At 40.5% G+C, this 23,905-nt stretch overlaps 1 protein-coding gene across 15 annotated transcripts in view; it reads right to left on the minus strand.

The window, feature by feature from the left end:
- NCOR1 (nuclear receptor corepressor 1) overlaps positions 1-23,905 on the minus strand; it is a 144,789-nt gene that overhangs the window by 39,574 nt on the left and 81,310 nt on the right. For 9 of the 15 annotated variants that reach the window (XM_032616171.1, XM_032616176.1, XM_032616180.1 and 6 more), the window contains 8 exons: positions 23,684-23,811; positions 20,883-21,100; positions 18,875-18,937; positions 16,686-16,825; positions 13,513-13,639; positions 7,768-8,287; positions 4,766-4,895; positions 2,013-2,208 (listed from right to left, as the gene is read on the minus strand). In XM_032616171.1, the coding sequence (XP_032472062.1) occupies positions 2,013-2,208; positions 4,766-4,895; positions 7,768-8,287; positions 13,513-13,639; positions 16,686-16,825; positions 18,875-18,937; positions 20,883-21,100; positions 23,684-23,811 (1,522 nt within the window). The remainder of the gene's footprint in view (positions 1-2,012; positions 2,209-4,765; positions 4,896-7,767; positions 8,288-13,512; positions 13,640-16,685; positions 16,826-18,874; positions 18,938-20,882; positions 21,101-23,683; positions 23,812-23,905) is intronic. The other 6 variants (XM_032616173.1, XM_032616181.1, XM_032616183.1 and 3 more) reach the window with 1 other exon arrangement.

Consider the following 23,905-nt stretch of genomic DNA (forward strand, 5'->3'; position numbering starts at 1 on the left):
AAATATAGGATAGCTATAAATTCAGGAGAGCCTTCAGGCACTTGTTAAATAAATTACTGGATGAACATACTAGCTAGATTACCTAAAACAAAAGTTAAACGTTGGGATAAAATGTAATCAACCATCCCAGTTTGTAGAGAGTCACCATGAACCAAATTGATGTCTTATTAACAAACACCTTGGTGTCATACTGATCAAATATATAATGACAGTTTGGTTTTAAGACCACTGCATCACTATTAAAAGTAAGGGTACCATTCAGATCTAAACCACATGAATTAATGTGACTGATCTCGGAGAAATGCAAGTCACAGTTTGGAGTCTCAGAATTTAGGGCTCTAGCCTAGTTCAGTCTCTCCAGCTACCAAATACAACCCATCTCATAAAGGAGGTCAAGAAAAGAAACTGAGGTCCTAAAATAACTATACAATATAGACATATTAGAATGACCCAGATATTGTCACCTGAATAATGTTAAGCTTTAGCATGAGTCGGCAAATACCTTTGAATGTCATTTTTTCTACATTTTAATTCTGCCTTAAAAAATTTATTCTAAATCATTTATGTAAGGAATAGATCAAAAGACTTTTGAATTATTCTATAATTTATCATTCTCATAATGACAGATTTTCTCATAATTGAAGATAAGCACTTCTGCTAAATCCATTTTTATCCTACTTCATTTAATCATTCCTTTAACATGTAATTACTGAGTATACATTATGTCAATTACTGAGTTAGGAATTAAGGATTCCCTAGAGGCAATATACTAAAAGCCCAAAGGTTAACAATGTTTTTTTTTAACCTTCATTCAAGAAATATTCATTTAGCACCTATTATACACACAGCCCTGGTGGGTATTAATCACTCTGGTTCACATTTTTAATAACATAAGATTTATATTTAAAACATTAACAATCTGATATGTAAAACTCTAACATAAGAGGTTCAGTGTGTCATGCAACTAATAAGTCATTACTGGTGTGACAGGGGCGGGGAGTCAGCAGGATCAGTTAAGCAGCACAGTTCCTCTTTTATATTAAATAGCCCTTGAAATGCATGGTGTTCTACAGCTAATAGCTCTTATCTATGTCAGGTACTACAGTCTTCTGAATCATTACAAAAAATGAAACCATAATCAGAGAAGACTTTAATAGTCTTATACGCTACGCATATCATACTGGATAGTCCATAAGTCATTATCAACCAGAATACATGTGCCATTTTCTTACCATGCCAGAAGAAGTTATTAAAATTTAGAAATCGCTCCCTTTTTTCTTTTTTTTAAAAGAAACTAAGTGTATCATGCACCAACTAAAAAAGAGCATGCACAACTCAAATCTGTCACTTGAAATAACAGTGACGTACAACGATAACAGTACCTTCGTGGTATCTGTTACACTATGCATATACGAATATACTACTATTACTTATTATATTGTACATAAAATGACGCTGAGCCATGTTTTATAAAACAATACTGAATGCTCATTCTTTCTTACAGGTTGTAATCCTGGCAAGGCAGAGATATAGCTAGATTAGACAGACAGATATATTATTTGCACTTTACAGATGAGAAAACTAAAGCTGAGAAGGTCAAGTGGCTTGCCCATGGCCAGAGCGAGGAATAAGTCAAGGTCTGACTGGCTATATGCTACACAGAGCTGTCCCCTGTCATATCAGAGATTTAGAATGTTACTCTGATTTGCTTGGAGGACAGGACAATTCTCACTCTGAAAACTCAGATGAATGCAGCATAAAGCATGGCTTTTATGCAGTCATCTGGCATTAAGGTGAATATCAGAAAATTCACGTTAACAACATGACTATTGAAAATGTTAGTGCCATCTCTCTGTGGTCAGTAATGCTGGCGTTCTTTAGTTTAACTGAGGTCAATTTTATCTGTGAGGGACAAGCGCCATAAATCAAGTTCCTAAGCACTAAGGACACTGCTTTCAAGTATAGCTTTGTTTCCCACCAAAAAAGTTCTCTGTGGCGCGAGTGCCACCTACCTTCCCACTCTCTGTTTGGGCTCTTGGGGGCGCCACGCGGGCTCGCAGAACCCCTGCGCTCCAGGTCCATCTGCTCCTGCCTCTGCCGCTGCTCCTCCAGAAGCGCTGACTCATGCATGGCTTTGATGTGTCGCTGGTAGAGGGCGAAGCCGCTCACTGGAGTTCCAATCGGTATGTTACATGGGGTGCAGGAAACCTACAGGAAGAAGAAAATCTAAATATGCCAATGACCAGCAAAACAGTAATTACCATCTGTGGCAAATAATGCTTCTTTCTGTAATATGACTGCTTGAAGTGATTTTACCATTTTTTAATCAAATCTTCAAGCATAATGCTTAAAATGCTGAACAATTACTTTCAGATCTGAACACAAAATAAATCCCAAAGTTGTGGTAAGAGAAATCAAAACAGAAATCACAATATTTCCATTTGCTTTTAACTCACAATGTTGAGTCCCTAGTGGCTCAGGCTTGGGTCCCACCCTCCTCTCTGCCCTCTCACAGGTGCTCACACCCACTTCTATGGATTTAAATGTCATCTGTATGTTAATGGCTCATAAACTTCTATTTCTAATACATTTTCCTGCAAGTTCCACACTCACAGACTGCCTACCTAACAACTCCACTTGGATATCTCAAAGCACCTCAAAACTTATATTCAAAACGGAACTTTTCATTTGCTAAACTCAATGCTTCTCCTACAGCAATCTCCATCATATGAAACAGAACCATAGCAGCTTAAGCCAGAAACCTGGCAGCCACACTGGACTCCATCTCCTCTCTTCCTATAACCAATTCATTATCATACCAATTCTCTTCAGGATGGAAATGAAACGTCACCTCTTCAGACAGGCCGTCCCTAACCATCCAAAACATACTGCAAACCCCCTCCCTCTCTTTCACAGCACACAGCACTCGCCACAATTTGCAATTAGATGCTTGTTTTCTGCTTCTTTTCTGTCTCTCCCACTTCAAGAAGGAACCCAAGCTGCTTTGTCCAACACTAAATAAACAGTCCCTAACTCAGTCCATCACTTGATGAACACAAAAGAGTCCTGGGAATAGAAGAGATCTGACTCTTTTAGAACCTGTTATCTAAAGACTTCCAGAGTTTTCTCCACTGCCATAAGTAGGATTTTTCACTGCACCCATAACACACACATAATTTTCTTGCCTTTGTGCTTTGGCTTATATGTAAACATGGCTTTCCTCCTTTTGCTATAAAGCAAAATGAACTGTTTTGGTCCAACCAAAACATTACTTCCTACATGGAGTCTTCTTTAAGTGTCTCTTTAAGAAGGAAGCTCTCCTTCCTTTGAATCACCCATAGTATATTTTTCAACCTAAGGAGCATCATATTTTAATTCTTTTAAATTTTTATTATGATTTTTTTCTGTCTTATTATCAAGACCAATCTCTAAATTTTCTGAAGTCAGAGATCATGATATTCCACACAGCATTAAAAATGTTATCTTGAACTAGGCAGACAATCAACAAATGTCCATTTGGGTCAATCAATGAATGAGCAAATGCTTAATGATATTTTTGGTGAGCCTATTTATCGTAAGCACACACTTAGGGCTTCCCTGGTGGTGCAGTGGTTAAGAATCTGCCTGCCAATGCAGGGGACACGGGTTCGAGCCCTGGTCCGGGAGGATCCCACATGTCGCGGAGCAACTAAGCCCAGCGCCACAACTACCGAGCCTGCGCTCTAGAGCCCACAAGCCACAACTACTGAAGCCCGTGTGCCACAACTACTGAAGCCCATGCACCTAGAGCCTGTGCTCTGCAACAAGAGAAGCCACCACAATGAGAAGACTGCGCCCCGCAACAAAGAGTAGCCCCCGCTCACTGCAACTAGAGAAAGCCCACATGCAGCAGCGAAGACCCAATGCAGCCAAAAATTAAATAAATGAATAAATAAATTTATTTTTTAAAAAAAGCACACACTTAACTTTTACATATTGTCATGTGAGACGAAATAAATTTTTATCCTCTGAAATAAAGCAAGAGCTAGAACATAACTAAGTAAAAGATCAATACCCAAGACTGGAATTCAGGATCAAAAGGTAGTCAAACTCATAGAGATTAATAAGGTAAAATGTAAATAAAACTAGATTTGGAACTGTATACTAAAGTTAACCATAACTTCTATAATTTATTGTAAATATTCAAAACCCAGTTATATATTTAGTCTACTATTGTCTTATAGCAAAACAAAACAAACACAGAACTTACTAACATTTATGGCTAGAGCACTATATTTCTCTTTTTTCCTTAACTGGAAATGACCATTGCAATCAATTAACACGATGAATCCATTTGAAAAAGCAATGTATCCAACAGATGAATGGATAAATAAAATGTGGTCTATACAACAGTCTTAAAATGGAAGAAGAATCAGATATGTGTTACAACATGGATTAATCTTGAGGACATTATGCTGAGTGAAATAAACCAGGCACAAAAAACCAAATATTTACTGTATGAGTCCACTTATGTAAATAGCCAAATTCATAAAACGGAAAGGAGAAAGGTGGTTACCAGGGGCTGGGGGAAGTGGGGGAAGGAGAGTGATGTAAATGGATGTACTTAACCCTACTGAACACTTAAAAAAGAGTTAAGACGGTAAATTTTATGTTATGTGATTTTTTACCACAATTTTTTTAAAAAAACAAGCACTGATTAAAGAAGAGAAGAAACGTCTCTAAAGGTCTTTGTTTTCAACACCTCTTACTCACTTTGAAAACTTACCATTGGCGGGATGACAGCAGCTCGATGCTGAAGCTGTGGCAGGTCCAGTGGATTTGGTTTTATTGGGGACGAGACCAGTATAGATCCAGTGGGGTTTAACAATGAAGGTTTTGAATCCATAGGAAACATTCTGCAAATGCAATTTAAAAAGATAAATTAATATATTCTTATTTAAAACTTTAAACATACAATCACTGTAATTCCTTTTAAGTTAACATGTACACACACACACACTCACACACGCACACACACACATCACATTAACTTTGCATATTTCAACAGTCAGGAAAAAAAATCTACAGTGCTAATTTTCTAGGTAAAGAAGCCTAACGTTGCTTTATAGGTTGAAATTCATCTGACTTTAATCATCTGCATCTAACCAACAGAACAGTCTGAACAAGGGCCATTATAAAAAGTTAGGTCCTAATTTATCATTAACATAGGTTACAAACTATGTTACCTGTAACAGAATGTTTCTCTAGGATCACAGAATATTTTTTTAAAACATCTGAATAAACCACCATCATTTTAAAACCAAGAATCTCACCCAGAATCCCAGACTTCTGGTTTCTCATGAAAAATGGGAAGAAATGGCACCGCAGAGGCAGCACTCCCATGCAACAGCGGGCTGAACTCGCAGGGCTGCCCTCCCCACCCAGCCCGTGCTCCCCAGTCACAGCCCTGCCATCTCACACTCCACCAGCTTCACTCATTTTCAGGACATACACTTGAGTTTAGGACACCCAACGTATGAACTGGGGAAATTTTATCAATACCTTACAGGCTCCATCATATTTCCCAGTGTTGTCAGTTACTGGGGAAAGATGAACATTTTCAAAGGTATAAATTGGTAAGAAAATTAGAATGTGTAAAAGAAAACAATTTACATATTACACAAAGAATAAAGATAATATTAAAGATATAGAAGACAACTGAAAGTGTTATTTTGATAGTTTGGAAGTGAAGTAAACTTTAGAGTATCATCCAGAGACCACTATATATTTATAAGGAATTTCAGAATTTCACGACTACTGTCATGGTCATCTCTTAGGGATGCTCCTCTCCTGTAAGATTACTGCCATCCTAATTTTTCCTTAGTTTATAAATTTATAAATAAGTTACTGATTATAAAAAAAAAGTTACTGGGCTTCCCTGGTGGCACAGTGGTTGAGAGTCCGCCTGCCGATGCAGGGGACGCGGGTTCGTGCCCCGGTCCAGGAAGATCCCACATGCCGCGGAGCGGCTGGGCGTGTAAGCCATGGTCGCTGAGCCTGAGCGTCCGGAGCCTGTGCTCCGCAACGGGAGAGGCCACAACGGTGAGAGGCCCGCGTAGCGGGAAAAAAAAAAAAAAAAAAGTTACTGAAACCAGCAGTGCGAAACACAGGTAACTCTTATTTTAGTTGAAATATTTCAATAAAGCATGCTTAAAAAGGACCACACAGCTTGAATCCACTGATGTTTACTCTAAAGCCTGGGACAATTAAAATCTAGATTACTGTGACATGAGAAGAAAAGAGGGCTAGAATCTTCAATTTTCTGAAAAACCAATGGTTAAGTAGGAGCCCTATATTATTTCAATTCTTGTTGATTAAAATTCTAGTATCTACCATATAAAAACCTCTTTGGAGAAACCATCACTGTTATGTTCAATATTATTCTAGTACCAAGTCTCATTCTAGAATATGTAAGATGCACAATATACTGGATATGGACTGAAAGCACAGTGACACCAGGACACACTATGGAAAGTGAGCTCTGAGCAGAACCTGGCTATCTCCTGAGAGCCTCTTTCTTATTAAAAAGGGGAAAAAAACAAAAACAAAAACCAGAACTGGATTGGGTTTCTGGCTAAATGACGTTTTAGTCTAATTCATTTCTAGAATTTGCACCAATCCAACATTCTACTGTGATTCTAGGTGAGTCCATTGCTTTCAAGGAAAAGGAAACACCCAGGAAATTAAATATATTAAAGAAGTTGGCATCTACTCCTGCAAAATATGTATTTTTACAGTAATTTTTATAAAAACCATTAAGATTATATTTGCATATTATTAATTTGACTAAAAAGTACTTATAAGGTAATTTGTATTGTACCTGATATTTTGAATTACAAATATGAATAACCTACAGTTTTAACTGATACAAAAAAGTGATCGTTATATAATGACCACTAAGTTAAATCTTGATTACGCTTTCTAACACACTTTCACTCCAGTTCCCATCTTCGCCCTCAGCATCTCTCACATGTCATGTGCAGGCCCCCAGGCCTGGCTTGAGGCTGCTCGGTCTGGGGGCAAAGCTGGAGCCAGCGCCCCCCACACCTCCACTTTCACCATATCACACAGCTCTGCCACAGAAGAGGCTCAGGCCACAGCTCTGTGAGCTGACAGCCCCTTCTCTGCTATCATACGGCACACACGTAACAAGTGATGTAGAAAGAAATTAAAACCTTTCTCATTAAAGAATAATGATCACACAATTCTTTTTGGTTACTTAATCAGGGGAACAGCATCAGAACCCAACACTAAAAGCAGACAGCGGGACTTCCCTGGTGGCGCAGTGGTTAAGAATCCGCCTGCCAATGCAGGGGACAGGAGTTCGAGCCTTGGCCCAGGAAGATCCCACATGCCGCGGAGCAACTAAGCCCGTGCGCCACAACTACCAAGCCTGTGCTCTAGAGCCCACGAGCCACAACTACTGAAGCCCGCGCGCCTAGAGCCCGTGCTCCGCATCAAGAGAAGCCACCGCAATGAGAAGCCCGTACGTCACGACCAAGAGTAGCCCCCCACTCGCCACAACTAGAGAAAGCCCGCACACAGCAACGAAGACCCAACGCAACCATAAATAAATAAATAATTTTTTAAAAAAATAAATAAAAGCAGACAGACTCTCTCACTTGCCGGTATTTCTACAGGAGTAACCTCAGCAGCCAGCACCACCCTGGGGTTCAGTCTGCAACCAAGAGAGTAAAGAGCAGGAGGAGGTCAAGGAGGGAGCCTCACCGCTGCCTCTCGGGTTCCCCGTCCACATCCTCGTCGGCACTGCACGTGGCACTGGAGTCGTGGTCAGAGGGGAGCTCGGGCCTCGGGGCGCTCATCTGCTGGGCCACCCCTAGGTCGTCGCCTCCAGGCTCCGGCTTCTCGCTGCCTCTCTCCAGGTCTCTGTCTTTGGGGTCCCCTTCGACTCTGGATGGACTGCTTTCTGGCATTTCCACGTCCGCAGCGTCAGCCTTGGTGGCCGAGGGGAGGTCCAGAGCAGAAGTGCCTTCAGCCCCGCACTCCCTGTGCCCCACGTCCATCGGCTCTGCTGTGTCCACTGCCACGCTGTCGTTCGCCTGGGTCTCCACACTGGCATCCTCGGCTGCTTCTGTGCTCGGAACTGCCGGCGACGGAGAGGCCCTGGGCACGGGGTCGGGCGTGGTCCCCCGAGGAGGCGCGTTTTCAGTGCTGTCTTCGCCGGGCTTGACAGCTTCAACTGGTGAAGGAGAAGGAGCACTTTCTGTACCAGAACTATTTTCAGCACCTTGAAGATAATGGTACAGCATAAAAATCTGATAGTGAACAGCGTCCGCTAGTGACAGCAGCCACGCCTGAAAGTACTCGTTCAGGATGAACTATCGTCCTCTGGTGACCTCACTGAAGTATTACAGCCACTGGGTAAACTAAAGTTGTTCCATAAGTAGAGTATGAAAGGGAAACATCAAACTGTCTTGGCCTTCAGAAACTGAAAGCATAAAAGCTTTTAATGTCTAAAAATAATCCATACGAAATTTGAAAAACAAAGACAGAAAACATTCCCATAAATGATAACGTTCTGGTTTATTTCTACCAGCCTGTTCTGTGCTTTTCTTTCTACCCAGGAGAGCTAACACTAGAACAGCACCATCCAATAGTAACATAATGCACATTACATCTGGAATTTTAATTTTTCTGGTGGCCATGTTAAAAAAAGTAAAAAGAGAGACAGATAAAATTAACTTCAACAATATACCTTATTTAACCCAGTATGTGCAAAATATTATCATTTTAAATGTAACCAATATAGAAACCTAGTAATAAGATGTTTTACCTTTTTTGGTACTAAGTCTTCAAAATCTGATTGTATTTCACATCTCAATTTGGACTACAGCCGTCCCCTGGTGTCTGCAGACCAACCCCCATGCCCCCACCACGGACACCAAAATCCACGGATGCTCAGGTACCTGATGTAAAACGGCAGCATGTGCACATATAACCTAATCCTCCCGTATCCTTTAAATCATCTATAGATTACTTACAATTACTTGTAATACGTAATACAATACAAATGCTGTGTAAACAGCTGTAAATACAATGTAAATGCTATGTAAACAGTCGCCACTCTGTGGAATTTTGCTTTTGGGAACTTTCCGGAATTTTTTTCTGAATATTTTCCACCCACGGTTGAACTGCAGGACCCTCAGATAGAGGGAAGACTGTAATCACATTTCAAGAACTCAATAGCCACATGTGTGTCTAGTGGCTACCACATTAGACAACGAAGCTCTAGAACAATATCACATAGATTTTTTAACTTAACGTTGTAACACTGGTCTTTCCCATCGTTTGTACCATTTCATAAATATACTTTTAATGCGTTTTGACATCTTTACCCAGATTATCTCAAAGGAATCACAAATTTACTATGTCCTACTCTGGACAGGTATTCAACCCTCCCAAGTCCCAACTCAAGTTCTTTTTTAGTGTTTAGTATCTAACAAACAAACAAGGAACCTAGGAGTCACCTTTTAAACACTCCTCTCATTTGTCCCCATATCCTGCCTCGATGAGTCTCACAGATCTTCTAAAAATATCCCTCAAATCCAGCCATTTCTGTTCAACTTCACAACTGCCACTCGACTCCAAAACCGACTCTTCTGACCACCACCCCAGACCATTCTCTACAACAAGGCCAGAGTGAGTTTAAAAGCCAAATTTTACCAAAACTCACTCACACTCTCTCCCCCTCACTGCTCCCAGGATAAAGTTCCAAACTCCTGAGCGAGGCCTTGCTGCAAGCGTCCAGCCTCATCTCGAGCCCTGCATTCTCTGTGTCCCATATCACTGGCCTTCTTTCAGTTCTGTGAATGCCCCATGCGTCCGCTACCACATACTTCATACATTCTGAACGGTTTTCCCCTACGTTCCCCGCTTTGGATATTAGATCAAATACCACATGCTTAAAAACAAAAAAAAACAAAAAACCACATGCTTTAAAAAAGCCTTCTATCATTTCCTTAACAAAGTTGAATTTTGCTACTACGGCTCTTACAGCACATGGCCTGATTACAGTTACAATTTTACATTTATTCACAATTATTCACAATTATTTGATTCCTTGCTGTTGCTCTCACTAGGCTCATTAAGGGCAAGGATCATATATTTTGCTGATCAGTTAAGTCCTAGAGACAAGCACAAGGCCGAGTGCCTGGCACAGAGCAGACTCAAACATTTACTGAAGTAAGAAGTGAATGAATGGCTGTGAATGTGTCTTTAAATTTACTTCACCTTTCCTCTATTAGTGGATCCTTGGGCTACTTCCAACTTGACACTGCTATAAATAGTTACACAGAGATGTTCACTTCAAGTTAAGTTTTCAATTATTTTCTTAAAATAAACTAGAAGACAACATAAAACTTTAAATCTCCCTAAAATGAATACACATATCTCCAATGAGAATCCCAGCGGTTTGTAAGAAAACTTCTTAAACTACACAGACCAATTTATAATTTATATGAAAAAATAAGTCCCTGAGAAAATCCAAGAAAATTAGAAAAAGCATTAGCGTGAGAGAGACTTGATTTATATTTTATAAGGTTCACTCTGGCTGTTCTTTGGAGGAAAAAAATATAATGGAATGAACAGCAGCAAGCAGACCAATCAAGAGGCCACTGCAACAGAGATGACAGTGGCTCGGAAGCAGGGTGGCAGCAGTGGAGGGAGGGGGATGTGGCGAGAGTCTAAATAATGCATCTAAAGACAAGTGAACAACCCTCGCTGATGGCCCACATGTGGGGTATGAGAGAGAGCTGGCATTGTTTACGGACCGAGGGAGAGACTCGAGGGAAAGCAGGCTGTAGTGGTGGGGAAACAAGTCGGCTCTGGATGTTAACTCTTAGGCATCCAAGTAGAGATGTTAAATAGGCAGTTAGATGTATGAGCCTGGATTCAGATGAGACTTCAAGTCTCAAAAATAAAAACAAAATCGAAAGACAAAAGCTCAGAAGAGCACCTCACAGGTAGTAAGGTCTCAATATACAGCAGCAATTACTATTAGAGAAAGATGCTACCAAAACGTTGAAAGGCCAACAAAAAGCCCGACTTCATCCTCATTTCTATACATATGGTGATGGAAAGCCTCAAACCCAAGGACAAATGAACAAGTCATTTCTCTTCCAAATACAGGAGGACATGTTAGTGATTACACAGATGATATCATCTGACATAAGCACTTTTTCAGTTATTTTCTTCTTCCAAGCCACAAAAGAGTAGGAATATTTCCAAGGCACAGCGCTTCACCAAGCACCAGCCAAATGTGAGTGCCTTTTTTTCTCTCCCCCGCCAAAACACCGTAAGGAATGATTTAGAACAAGAACACATCCAAATTCTGGTAAGGTTTTGGTCTCTGATTTAACTCATCTAGTCACAAAAGACACTCCCACGGCTAGAGGCGTGTCTCAGGAAGCCAGACACGGAGGCTCTGCTTTCAGCAGACGCCTCCCCTCTCCCGTGGGCAAGAGCCCGACCCCACAACCAACAGGAGGTCTGCAGGGTCTCCGGAAGCTGGGCAGTGAGACGGGGCATAGCTTGTGGACACCGCACTGTACTTTCTTTTCTCCGGCAGTTTCCAAATGAAATTAAGTCAAAGGAAATGAAGATCCCACAATTCTAGGGGCAAGTTCATTCCTATTAATAGGAAACTATTCTAGATGTCACGACACAAGCATATGTATAAATGGGCATGACGTGACCATGCTACCCCACACTACAGCCGATGGAAACAGGATTTTAATACCTCACTTAACCTTAATCACCTTATCTGACAATTTGAAAAAAGCTTCACACTAAGACAAAGTAACAGGAGGGAAACAGAAGGAAAAAAGTCACTTTCTGGTGGTCAGGTTTTAGGAATCTGTTAGCCCATGCATGGATAGGCTTCTCTGTTCTGAAATAAACACGTATATGACAAATAGGCTTGGCCCTTCTTATGAACTGAATCGTGTCCCCCTGCCCCCAAAATTTATGTTAAAGCCCTAACCCTCAATGTGACTGTATTTGGAGATAATGACCTTAAGGAGGTAATTAAGGTTAAATGAGGTCATAGGAGTGGGGCCCTAATCCAAAAGATAAATTTCTATTGTTTAAGCCGCCCAGTCTGTGAAATACAGGCTTCATGTACATTTATAACCCAGGGAATACTGGCTACCAGCTACAAACCTATTAACAAACTCTGGGGCTTCCCTGGTGGCGCAGTGGTTGAGAGTCCGCCTGCCGATGCAGGGGACCCGGGATCGTGCCCCGGTCTGGGAGGATCCCACATGCCGCGGAGCGGCTGGGCCCGTGAGCCATGGCCGCTGAGCCTGCGCGTCCGGAGCCTATGCTCCGCAACGGGAGAGGCCACAGCAGTGAGAGGCCCGCGTACCACAAAAAAAATAAATAAATAAAATTAACAAACTCTGAGGACCTCTTTCAAAGTGCCAGACACACCCTCCCCGCCAACTGTCTGCAGGACCCTCATTCTACCCCAGGATGAGTCTACTCCAACAGTCTCTTTACTTTTTTAACAGCTGCCTCATTTTTCACAAAACCTCACAGAATAAAGTTTACTGTTCAAAGCCAAACCCCATTTCAAGACAAATTTTAAGCTGAAAACCCAGTAACGACAACTTGTAGAAAAAAAATAATAAAATAAAATGTAAAACTCCTGGAAGGTGTAGAACCTCTTAAGCTTAAAATATAGGAGCCTACAAAGGAATATGTAAATAGCTCTAATTACCTGCAAAGTTTAAACTCTGGTAATTTAAAGATAAAACAAAAAGCAAATGAGATGGAGGGAATATTTGCATACATAAAAACATGAACATGTTTAAGATATAATATATAAAGAGCTACTGAAATCACTGAAAATCCCCACTTCAGAAGAGGAGAGTTTTCAAAAGAAATCCAAGGCAACTTTGAAAGTAATGTAAACTGAAATAAATTAGGTAACTTTTTTAATTAGGAAAAAAAATCAAGAAAATATTTGCTTTTTCAGGAAGTTGTCATTAATTTGTTCAAGTGACGAAAAGGATTTTATTAAGTTCTTTGGGCTGACATTTTTTTCTGCCAGTGCCTCTGGGTCATTAATACTTTTTACGTGAAAACATCAATATGACATGTGTAAGCTTTGTAAACACTGAAATAAATCAAGCTCAATGGAATAAAATAAAGAGGGAAATGTAACTGATGATACCGACTGAACCAATACGTGTGGCAACGATCCAGACACACAGACATTTTATTGATGTTGGCACTTAGTGTCTGAGGCAGGACCACCATCTTCAAGATCTTTTGGATGTAGCACCTGGGCCGTCTTAGGAGCTACATAAATAAATATGTGCTGAGTGAACGAATAAATGCATTGTGTTCACGTTTCCTTAATGAAGCAATTCCTAGATAGTCAAATGACTAAGGTACACATCACGCATCTGGGCCAGCAGAAGCCACAACCAGATGGAAGATCTGAGATACCTTCACTGTCCTCGGGATTTTCCTCTTCGTTGTAGGCTTCGATGTCCTCGTCCTCCTGAGCAGAAACGGTGGAAGCTACACTTTCACACTGAGACACATCTCGCTCTTCACGAGGCTTCCGTGAGGCCTAAAGGAGTAGAAAATATTGCTATTTGGGATTTAAGTAACTAAAAGGAAAGAAACAAACCTTCTCACACCTGAGGTGAGGCAGAACACTGGCACACACACACCAGACCAGCAGGCTGCGTGTCCAACAAGCACTCTGGCTAGAGTGCAGTCACCTCGGGGATCCACTAACAGGCCTTTTGTGCAGGTGGATGGATGGCTTTCATCAAACTGATCAAAAGTTACGTCCGAGCCGTTTTTGGAACTACTCATTGCTATACATGTACATAGCCAAAACCCACAAAACTCCTTTTTATTTTCATATATTTATTTTCTAATAAAAATAACGTGTTGGAATGTGGAAGACAGAAAAGTATGTTAAGAAAAGTGAGAACTGCTCATAATTCTAGCAGCTAGAGATTCTAAGTATACTGCTGCATTTCCTTTCAGTCTTTTACATGCATATACGTCTGTATAAATGTTTATGTACACATGTAAACAAAACAGGATGGCCCTATGTAGTTATATATCCTACCTTTTTTTTAACACTATAATCATGAACTACACACACACCTACTTTACAAATGCTTCAAGGTACTACTTTTATTAATGATTCCATTAAAACACTCTACCAATATATATTTCAAATTTTCCTATTTCAAGGCATTCAGGTTAATAATGCTGCAATACCTTCCTTCACTAGCATTAAGAATTATATGATTTCATAGGCAACAACTCATAGTTGTTGTTACTGAATTTCTTTCACTATTAATGAGAACAAATTCCTTTTTTTTTTTTTAATAGGATTTTCCCTTCTGAAAACTACATGTTTACGTAAAATTGTTCATTCTTCTACTGGGGTCACTTGTCTGTAAGTGTATGTGTTTATATACGTAAATGTAAGACGTTAGCCATTTACTGTACTATCTATAGGGTCCCGGCCCTGGCAGTCCTCTGTTCTGTGCCTCCTACAGACCCTGCACATCACCAGGCATCAGCTGCCAGCCTCTCCCAGGGAGAGATGCCTCAGAGGTAACACATAACAGATTCCTATTACCACACCCCAACTGTGAAAAATTACCAATATTCTTATTCTCATTTCTTCTTATTCTTAGTTTAGATATGAATATGCTATTTAGGATCCAACCTAAAGCATTAATTAAGTCAAGAGAAAAATCCATTTTCTGACATCAGAGTAATAGAACTAGATGAAATTCTGAAGACCAAAAACAAACCCATCCTTATGTTCTGAGCAAGAACACAGGGAAGACTCCTCTGGTACATTTTCTAAAAAGCCTTCAGAAGGTTCCATGAACGCTCTATTTTTGAGCATCAGCTAATAGCTACTCTGTGGGTTTTCTCAGTGCTCTACCTGTACCCTCCTCTGGCAGCATCCACCCATTCTGCGGGGCGCTGTCCTGGACGGCTGCAGAAGAGACAGCAATTCACCATGACGGCGACATCCCTCTCCTCACACGCAGTGAGCTACTGCACCTCCAGACCCCTGCTTCATTATATGAGAGTATTCGTTTTAAACGGAAATGTAACACCTATAAATCTTCCACTGAGTTTTAACAGGTATTAGACATTTTGTCATTTTTTTCCTGAAATCTTTTTAAAAAGGATAAAATGCTCTACTCAAGGTTAGTTGCAACGTGAAATCTGAAACGTACCGATACACTTTTGGTACTCTATTAAAATGCATTCCTCTATCTTGTACTTTGATGTATTAAAGAACATTTTATGGATCTTTTATCCATACCCAACATACACTGTGACATCATGAGTTGGTCACTTGGAAAATGAGTTACAGAGATTTTTAAAATTTGGATACATTTCATTATATATCAAAATATCACATTAGTTATTATTACCACTAATCTCATCAGAAAAGTCTGATTATTGTGAAGATGTTAATTAAGCTCACAGTGAGAGATACACACTTCCCAAAATTCTAATTTTTGCCTGAAAGCTGGAAATTTAAAAGTGGCAACAAATACTAATGGTTGTTTTCTTTCAAGACAGGCTCATTCATTTTCAAGAAGATGTCTGCAAAATATTCAGGTCTGAAAAACCGTATCTGTTCTGTCATTCTTTTAATTAAAAATAACATTCCATGGAATGGGGGGGGCCTAGTTCGGCTTGGAACTCAAACGACACAAGAGTGCCTTCCCGTGAGACCCACTGCTCACCGGGACCGGGCAGAGGGCTCTCTGCACCCTCCCACCGTCAAACAGATGTGTGTAAGGCTCAAGATTTACCAAAGCCAATTTTTAGTTGCTTCATCAAGGGCATTCTTAAGTGAAATTGCCATTTACAAAACACAGCTGCAACTGCTCGGAGATGAAGAGCGTGCTGAGCGCGGCGGCGCCCGGTGGTGCCCGGTTCTGCTAAGGCACCAGCACGCTCACCCACAGCTGCTTTGACACCACGGACGCAAATGTCCGGACAGTGGAAAAAGGGAACATCTGCATCTTTTTATGAAAATAGCTTTGACTTCATGGAACCCTCAAAGAGCTCTGTGAACTCTGAGGACACTGGAACTTCCTGGTTAAGGAATTTTCAATAATCTCTAATAATCTTTCAATAATTTTCAAAACTTGCCGGTTTTTAGTTTTTACCCCATGGAATCTTTCTGAGAAAATGTTTTTTTAATATGACAAATCAACTCAATCAACATGGTAAACACAACTAAAGTTTTCAATTCAAACTCCAAAATGCTTATATTTTTCAAATCCAGCCCACAGAAACTCAAAAGTACTGAATCGCCATTAGTACCAAGAGAAATTTTACTCCTTATCAGTAAATAAACAAATCGTCAACTTGTGCCAAGAAACCAGCATTTCCCTTTACAGGTAAACACAAATAAAAATACAAGATACGCTGATTCACTTTGTTATACAGCAGAAGCTAACACAACACTGTAAAGCAATTATACTCCAATAAAGATGTTAAAAAAAAATACAAGATACAAAAAAGTTTCCTTCAAAGCCAATCTCTGAAGCTCAAAAAAAAAAAACTAAGTAAAAAACAGTAAGTAAAAGACTCACCACCCCTGATATACTCACTTTCTGTTTATGCTGCTGCAAGAGGTTGTCAAGATTGTGTCGTCTCTTATAGTTAAAATAGAAGTTTTTACATTGGGCTTCACTTTTAGTTCCCACCATTTTGGCAATTGCTGCCCAGTTACGACCATGTTCTACTAGACCTGTATTTTAAAAACAGACCAAACATTAACTGAGTAGTCACCTGATAAAGCAAACAAGAAAAATGATAAAATAAACTTAATTCATTGCATTCACAGTCATTAACACTAAAAGTGTTTTTTCAATTATTTATCGATATACTTCAATGCTTGCTGAAATGTGATTCACACAAAACTCATTAACAGCTCTATTTTTCTACCCAAAGTTAAAACATGCTCATTAATGGAAGGACTCAACCTTATCCTTGTTATATATCTCCCAGAAGACTAGGACAATGCTGGACACACAGTAAGAGCCCAAACACTGTAAACTGAGTGATTAGGTACAGTACTTCTAAATCTTTGGAAACAGTATATCAATACAAAGTTAATAAGGTAATCAAATGTAAGTGATTAACACAAAGTAAAGATATACTTAAGGTTCCATTTATAATCAGCATGTCTTCAGTCCATTCCCAATCAAGGATGCCCTCAAAAATATTAACCAGTTTTTTTTCTTTTAGACCTGTTGTAATACAATACATCACAGGAACCTACGCAATCTGACATTTCTTCCAACAAATGATGCACGTATGCACACATATGTGCAACGAGTATGGATATATAAATGCATAAATACAGAGAGATATTTTAGACATAGGTGTATCCAAGCAGGAATTTCTAGTACAAATTCATTAATTCATGGGAAAACCTCAATTTCCCAAGGTTAATACCAGTAGCTTCTGGAAGATAACTGGAAGATCATCTCCAGATCCTGCTGACATCTGACTATAAAAGCTGGAAGGAGTGGTGCCTGAGCAGTCACGTGCTAGGACGTGCACCTGACAAAAGCACGCTGTGGCAGAGCTGACACCTACCTACTCCACTGTGACGCTGGGACAGTCAGATGACAGTAATACACGGAAGCATGACAGTCACAGATGCGCTAACCATGGCAATAAACTTCAAACAAAAATATTTTGAAGACAGAACACTCTAAACTGCTGTATTTTTAGTAAGGTTGGTTTATATGATTCTTAAATGCATTACTCATTACCAGCTAAACAGAAAATAAATCTGAAATGCGTCACTAAAAGTTCAAGCTATTTGCAATAATTTCTCTTTAGAACTACAAGGTAAATCCTTAACCCCGAAAAGAGCTGGCTAATTTTTCTCAAAATCAGCTTACTTAAAAAATAATTTTTTATTTATAAACCAATTATCTATCCTTTTAAAAATTTTAGTTCAATCTCAAACTGTATGACATTTATAAGAAACAACAGAAGAACACAAGATCCGTAAAGTTCCAGAGTAAGATGAAGGCCACACAGCTAGCAAAGTGTCAGAAGCAGAATTCAAACCTTCATCTGTCTGGCTACAAAGTCCATGCTCTCTCCTCTGAATCATTTTATAATCAAACTTAGCCTTACTAAATGCAAACTGAGAAAGTATTTATCATTCTATTAAATGCAACTTTTAAATAAGAGAGTTTTTATATCAAATACCTTCCAAAACTTTAATAGCATTTAATCACAACTATTCTGGAAAACTGAAAGTAGCTTACTTGCTCTCTAACAAGACATTCAAAACAAAATGAGAGAGAAAAATTCCTCAGAAGTGGGCCTCTTAAACAAGGCACACTGGGGCACCTTACAGGGCACCACACCATCAAAAAGAACTCTTGGGCTTCCCTGGTGGCGCAGTGGTTGAGGGTCTGCCTGCCGATGCAGGGGACACGGGTTCGTGCCCCGGTCCGCGAGGATCCCACATGCCGTGGAGCGGCTGGGCCCGTGAGCCATGGCCGCTGAGCCTGTGCATCCAGAGCCTGTGCTCCGCAACGGGAGAGGCCACAACAGTGAGAGGCCCGCGTACCGCAAAAAAAAAAAAAAAAAAAAAAAAAAACAGAACTCTTAAGTGTACTTCTAAATTCTACTTACCATTGTGGAAGAACAAACTTTTTTTTTTTTCAATTAAAAAGAAATTAGTTCCATCTCACTCATTACCAATAACCCTAAAAACAAACAAACAAACAAAGAAAAACAAACCTGAAGAACCTGAACTACTATCATTTACCTTTTTTAGCAACTTCCATTTCTTCTTCTGTCCATCGAGAGGTTTCTACAGGTTCTGTAGAAACTGAAATAAAGACAGAACCCAATAAGCCAGAGAAAAATGAAGTCCTTCATTCATAGATTATATGGCACCAACCGTATAATCTATAGCCTAAATATTTATCTGACATAAAGCCACTTTAAAGCATTAGGTGAAAGAAACTATGGAAATAGGATGGTATCAGCCTCTCCTCTACTGTAATAGAGGGGAAAATCCCACACTCCTCAGTACCATGGTCTTCCTCAACGTTTTTTAACATTCCATCCATGTCCACATGTTTGAATGCGGTGCCTCCCCACTTCCTAGAGCTCCATCCCTTCTCTCCTGAAGTGTCAAAAGAAGCAGCCGCCCTTCTGCTTCCTGCCCAGGCAGGCACAGTCCTCTCCTGTTCTCTGAACCCCCATCTCCCCCGAACTCCTGGAAGTCCCTGTGTTCATCCTCAGTGCCTGAAATCTAGCAAACAGATGGATCACAAACTGAACACTTTCTCCTTTACTTTAGAAAATTGAGACTCTCAGGCCTAAAATGAGCTCCTGCTATATTCTCCTTCTCAATTAACATTACTACCATCCACCCAGTCACTCCAATTATTATCAGGATCTTCAGACTAATTTTTGAAGCCTTAGACTAATTTTTAAATCTTTCCATCCATCTACCACTCACATGCAATGATGTATGTCAATTCTGGTCTCCTGAATACACTCCCTCACTGCCTGGACCACTGAATGCATAAGGATGCCCTTCTAGCTGGTCCCTCGGCCTCCAGCCCTTACCCCAAACACACCTCCTCCACACTGTCACCAGAGTTATCTTTCTAAGACACCAATCTAATCACAACACTACTGTTTAAAAACCTCTGTAGGCCCCCTACTTTGTAAGCAAAGCAGTTCAGACAAAGCCCACCATGATCTGCCCCCATCTGCTTGTCCAACTGTTTCCTTCACTTCATTCCTGTTATTTCCAAAACTTGCAATTTCTTTCATACTTCATGTTACAATAAACTTGGTACCACTGAACCACCAATGATGGTACTCATCATTAATATGATCCCATTATAAACTAATGAAGAGAGGTCTTTAATAAGAAAGAGAAAAATTTGTGTACTCTTAGACCCAGTATTCCCTTGTCTAAGAATTTATTTCCATGAAAACTAATTTAACAGAAAGAAAATGCTATGTGAATAAAGATTTTTTTTTTCATTAAAGTGCTATCCATATTAGTTTTAAAGGCGGGAGGAGATGGCCAACATCTCACAGCCATTGAAAGTGAAAATGAAGATCACTTAGAAAGTAGAAAACATTCATGACATGTGCCCAGTGAGAACATCAGGAAACAAGGTGGCACGCACACTAGGATTACAACAAAGGAAAAAGAAAAACAGCTGTATTAGGTAGTAAGGTTGGGGCTCATGTTCTCTTTCAAAAGACTTTGATATTAAAGGCTAACAAATTTAGGGCTTCCCTGGTGGTGCAGTGGTTGAGAATCAGCCTGCCAATGCAGGGGACACGGGTTCAAGCCCTGGTCCGGGAAGATTCCCACATGCCGCAGAGCAACTAAGCCTGTGCACCACAACTACTGAGCCTGCGCACTAGAGCCCACGCGCCACAACTACTGAAGCCCACGCGCCACAACTACAGAAGCCCGTGAGCCTAGAGCCCGCGCACCGCAACGAGAGAAGCCTCCGCAATGAGAAACCCGCGCACCGCAATGAAGAGTAGCCCCCGCTCGCCGCAACTAGAGAAAGCCTGCGTGCAGCAATGAAGACCCAACGCAGCCAAAAATAAATAAAATACATAAATTCATTTAAAAAAAAAAACAAATTTAAAGCCCAGAATTTCAGATAAAGGCCAGAATTTCAGATCAGCATTTCTAGGCCATCAATATCAGAGGTCCCTCCTGCCTCACCCTAGCACTGAAACAGAATCCCAAACAAAATTCTGGCCTGTTCGCTCCTATCTCGTCCACTCACTGGGTTCTGGCGGCGGTGGCAGAGGTGGGGGGGGCTCCTCGGTGGCTGCAGCAGCTGCAGCGCTGGCAGCTGCGGCCTCACTGGTCATGGACCTGGTGACCCGGCCCTTTCGGCGGCCCTGACTGTTGGCAGTCTTTCGGCCCCGGGGCGTGGCCTGTTCTCTCTCCTCAGTTTCTTCTGCTGTACTTTCTGTCTTATCCTTTTCCTTGGTGTTTTCTCTAGAAACAACAGAAAAAGAACGTTTTGTGTGATTTAAAAGTATACATACACCAAAAAGATTACAGCCTTGAAAATTCTTTAAATAGAAGTTGAATAAAACTACCCAACCTCCCAGTTACTTGGAATAACCGCTTGGGCTTCCCATCAATACAAACTCAACCCGCCCCAAAACACGCTCACCCTCCCCACCCTGCTTCCTGCTCCCTGGCCCCCTGACCAGCAGCTGCTGACAGTACCAGCACGCTCACGATCACTCAGTTTTCAGATCCGACTTCACCTTCAGCTCTTCCCCTTGTTAGTTACTTGTATGTGAACTAGTGCCTCGTTTTGGTCCTTTCCTCTCACTGATGTTTCTCCCACCAATTCCACCACCTCTATCTCTGTTACCTCTGCGTGTGTTCAGTGCCTTAGTAGCACAGTCACAGTCTCTTACAACAGCCTTCCTGACTTCTGCATCCCCATCCATTCTATATTGCTCATGGACCCATATTCTAGCACAACAGCTTTGGCAATAAACCATTTCCTCCATTCTAATCCTACCTATTCCCAAACAGAGCCATGCAGCCTCCTGAGTGAAGGTTACGCTTTAGCTTTCATTAAGGCTTTACCTAACTGGACCCCAACCTCCTTCCGCTTTTCTCCTTGAGGTGTCCTACGTTCCAAACCAATGAAACCACTATCTGCCATTTCCCAAAGAGGCCTGTCCATTCACACCACTCCCTCTGTTCTACCCACACTGACCACTAGCTCCTGCAACAAGTCCTCCAAACTATCCAGGCAGAAGGAAACCTCAACCTCTTCTCAATCTCCCAGCATACTTTATTGACTCTGCTCATTCCTTCCAGGCTTTTTTCTTTTCCTTAAAGAGTACTTGTATCTTGCCTAATTTTTCCTACTAGATCATCAACTACCTGGGAAGAGTACGTATCTTACGTATTTCTGCATCCTCCATAAGACCTAGCTCACAGCAGTAATAAATGAGTGCTTGTTAAATAAACTAGGGATTTTAAGAACAAAGTAAAAACAAGATATGGCAGTAACATATGAGCAGAACCACTGACCACGTGGAGGATAAATGTTTTACCTGAATAATAAAAAAAATTTTTTTATAGATATCATCTTCTTAAAGCACAAAATTAGAATGGCATAAGTATCCAACTCTTTAAAAAGCATGGAAAGTGACTTAGGCTGCTTTAGCTGCGCAAAGTTAGATAAACCTTCAGTGCTTCCAAGAAGATTATAGAAATAACAATAAATACTAAAAAGAAACTACTAACACAAGCAACAACCTGCAGGGAATCTCACACTTATTAAGTAAAAGCAGCCACACAACAGGAGATTACATACTGTACGATTCCATTTATATGAAATTATAGGAAAGGCAAAACAAATTAGTAGTTACCGGGGCTGGGAATGGGGGGTAGGGAAACTACTGCAAAGGAGCACAGGGGAGCTTTCTTGGGGTGATGGAAATGTTCTGAGTCACGAGTGCGGCAACAGGTACACCAGTGCATACAACTGTCAAAGTATATCAACGTATACCCTTAAAAACTGGTGAAATTTAGTCTATGCAAAATTATGCCTCAATAAAGCTGATCCTTGGAGGAAAAACAAACAAACCAGCTGCTAAGGGCCTCCTTGCACCCAACCCTGCCAAAACATGTACACAAAGATGTCAACAATAGCTGTCTCTGAGTGGCAGAATCACAGGTTAATTTTCTTTCTATTTTGCTCTCTCTTCCTGATTTGCTGTAAGGAACTAGAATTATTTTTATAACCAGGAAAACAGCAACAGCAACCACAAACAAACCAGGAAATCTGGACTTCCCTGGTGGCACAGTGGTTAAGAATCCACCTGTCAATGCAGGGGACACGGGTTTGAGCCCTGCTCCCGGAAGATCCCACATGCCACGGAGCAAGTAAGCCCGTGTGCCACAACTTCTAAGCCTGCGCTCTAGAGCCCGTGAGCCGCAACTACTGAGCCCACGTGCTACAACTACTGAAGCCCACGCGCCTAGAGCCCATGCTGTGCAATAAGAGAAGCCACCGCAATGAGAAGCCCACACACCGTAAAGGAAGATTAGCCCCCGCTTGCCGCAACTAGAGAAAGTCCACGCACACCAACGAAGACCCAATGCAGCCAAAAGTAAATTTTAAAAACAACAAAAAAAATCAGGAAGTCTATTTTATATGAAAAATAAAATCCATAAAGCTGGAATAGAAGGTGTTATATAAATGAAAACCATTTAGCAGCATTTTTACACTAATGTACACTACCTGAGGTTCAAAACAAAAGATCCTGAGGTTCTTCCAAATCGAAGATTAAATTATACTCAGTGTATCTCAGTGGTGGTGTATATTATTGTGTTCATCCCTTCTGAAACAGTATGTCATGTCTGGCAAATAAGTCCATCAAGCCAAAAGTTATACTTACTGGAATATTCCACTCCTTAATTATTTCAAATAACTATTAGGTGATCAAAGCACACATCCCATTGATTCTTTTATCTAAAATTTTATACCTTCAATAGATTCAATCTCATTATTTAAAAATAACTACAACATTTAACTATTTAACTCACTTAGAGTCCTCCTTTTCATCTTTTTCTTCTTCATCTTTCTTTTCCTCCTCTTTTTTTTCTGTTTTTTCTGCTTTATCTTCTTCTTTTTCTTCTACTTTTTCTTCTTGTGAGGGTCGGGCAATTTGCTGCTAGAATGAACCATCATTTGTAAAATTGGAAAGTAAAACAAACAGCTCCTCAAATCATAATGATAAATAATAAATATCTATGCAACAAATTTAT

Source organism: Phocoena sinus, chromosome 20 (assembly GCF_008692025.1).
Source record: "Phocoena sinus isolate mPhoSin1 chromosome 20, mPhoSin1.pri, whole genome shotgun sequence".
Taxonomy (NCBI): Eukaryota; Metazoa; Chordata; class Mammalia; order Artiodactyla; family Phocoenidae; genus Phocoena; species Phocoena sinus.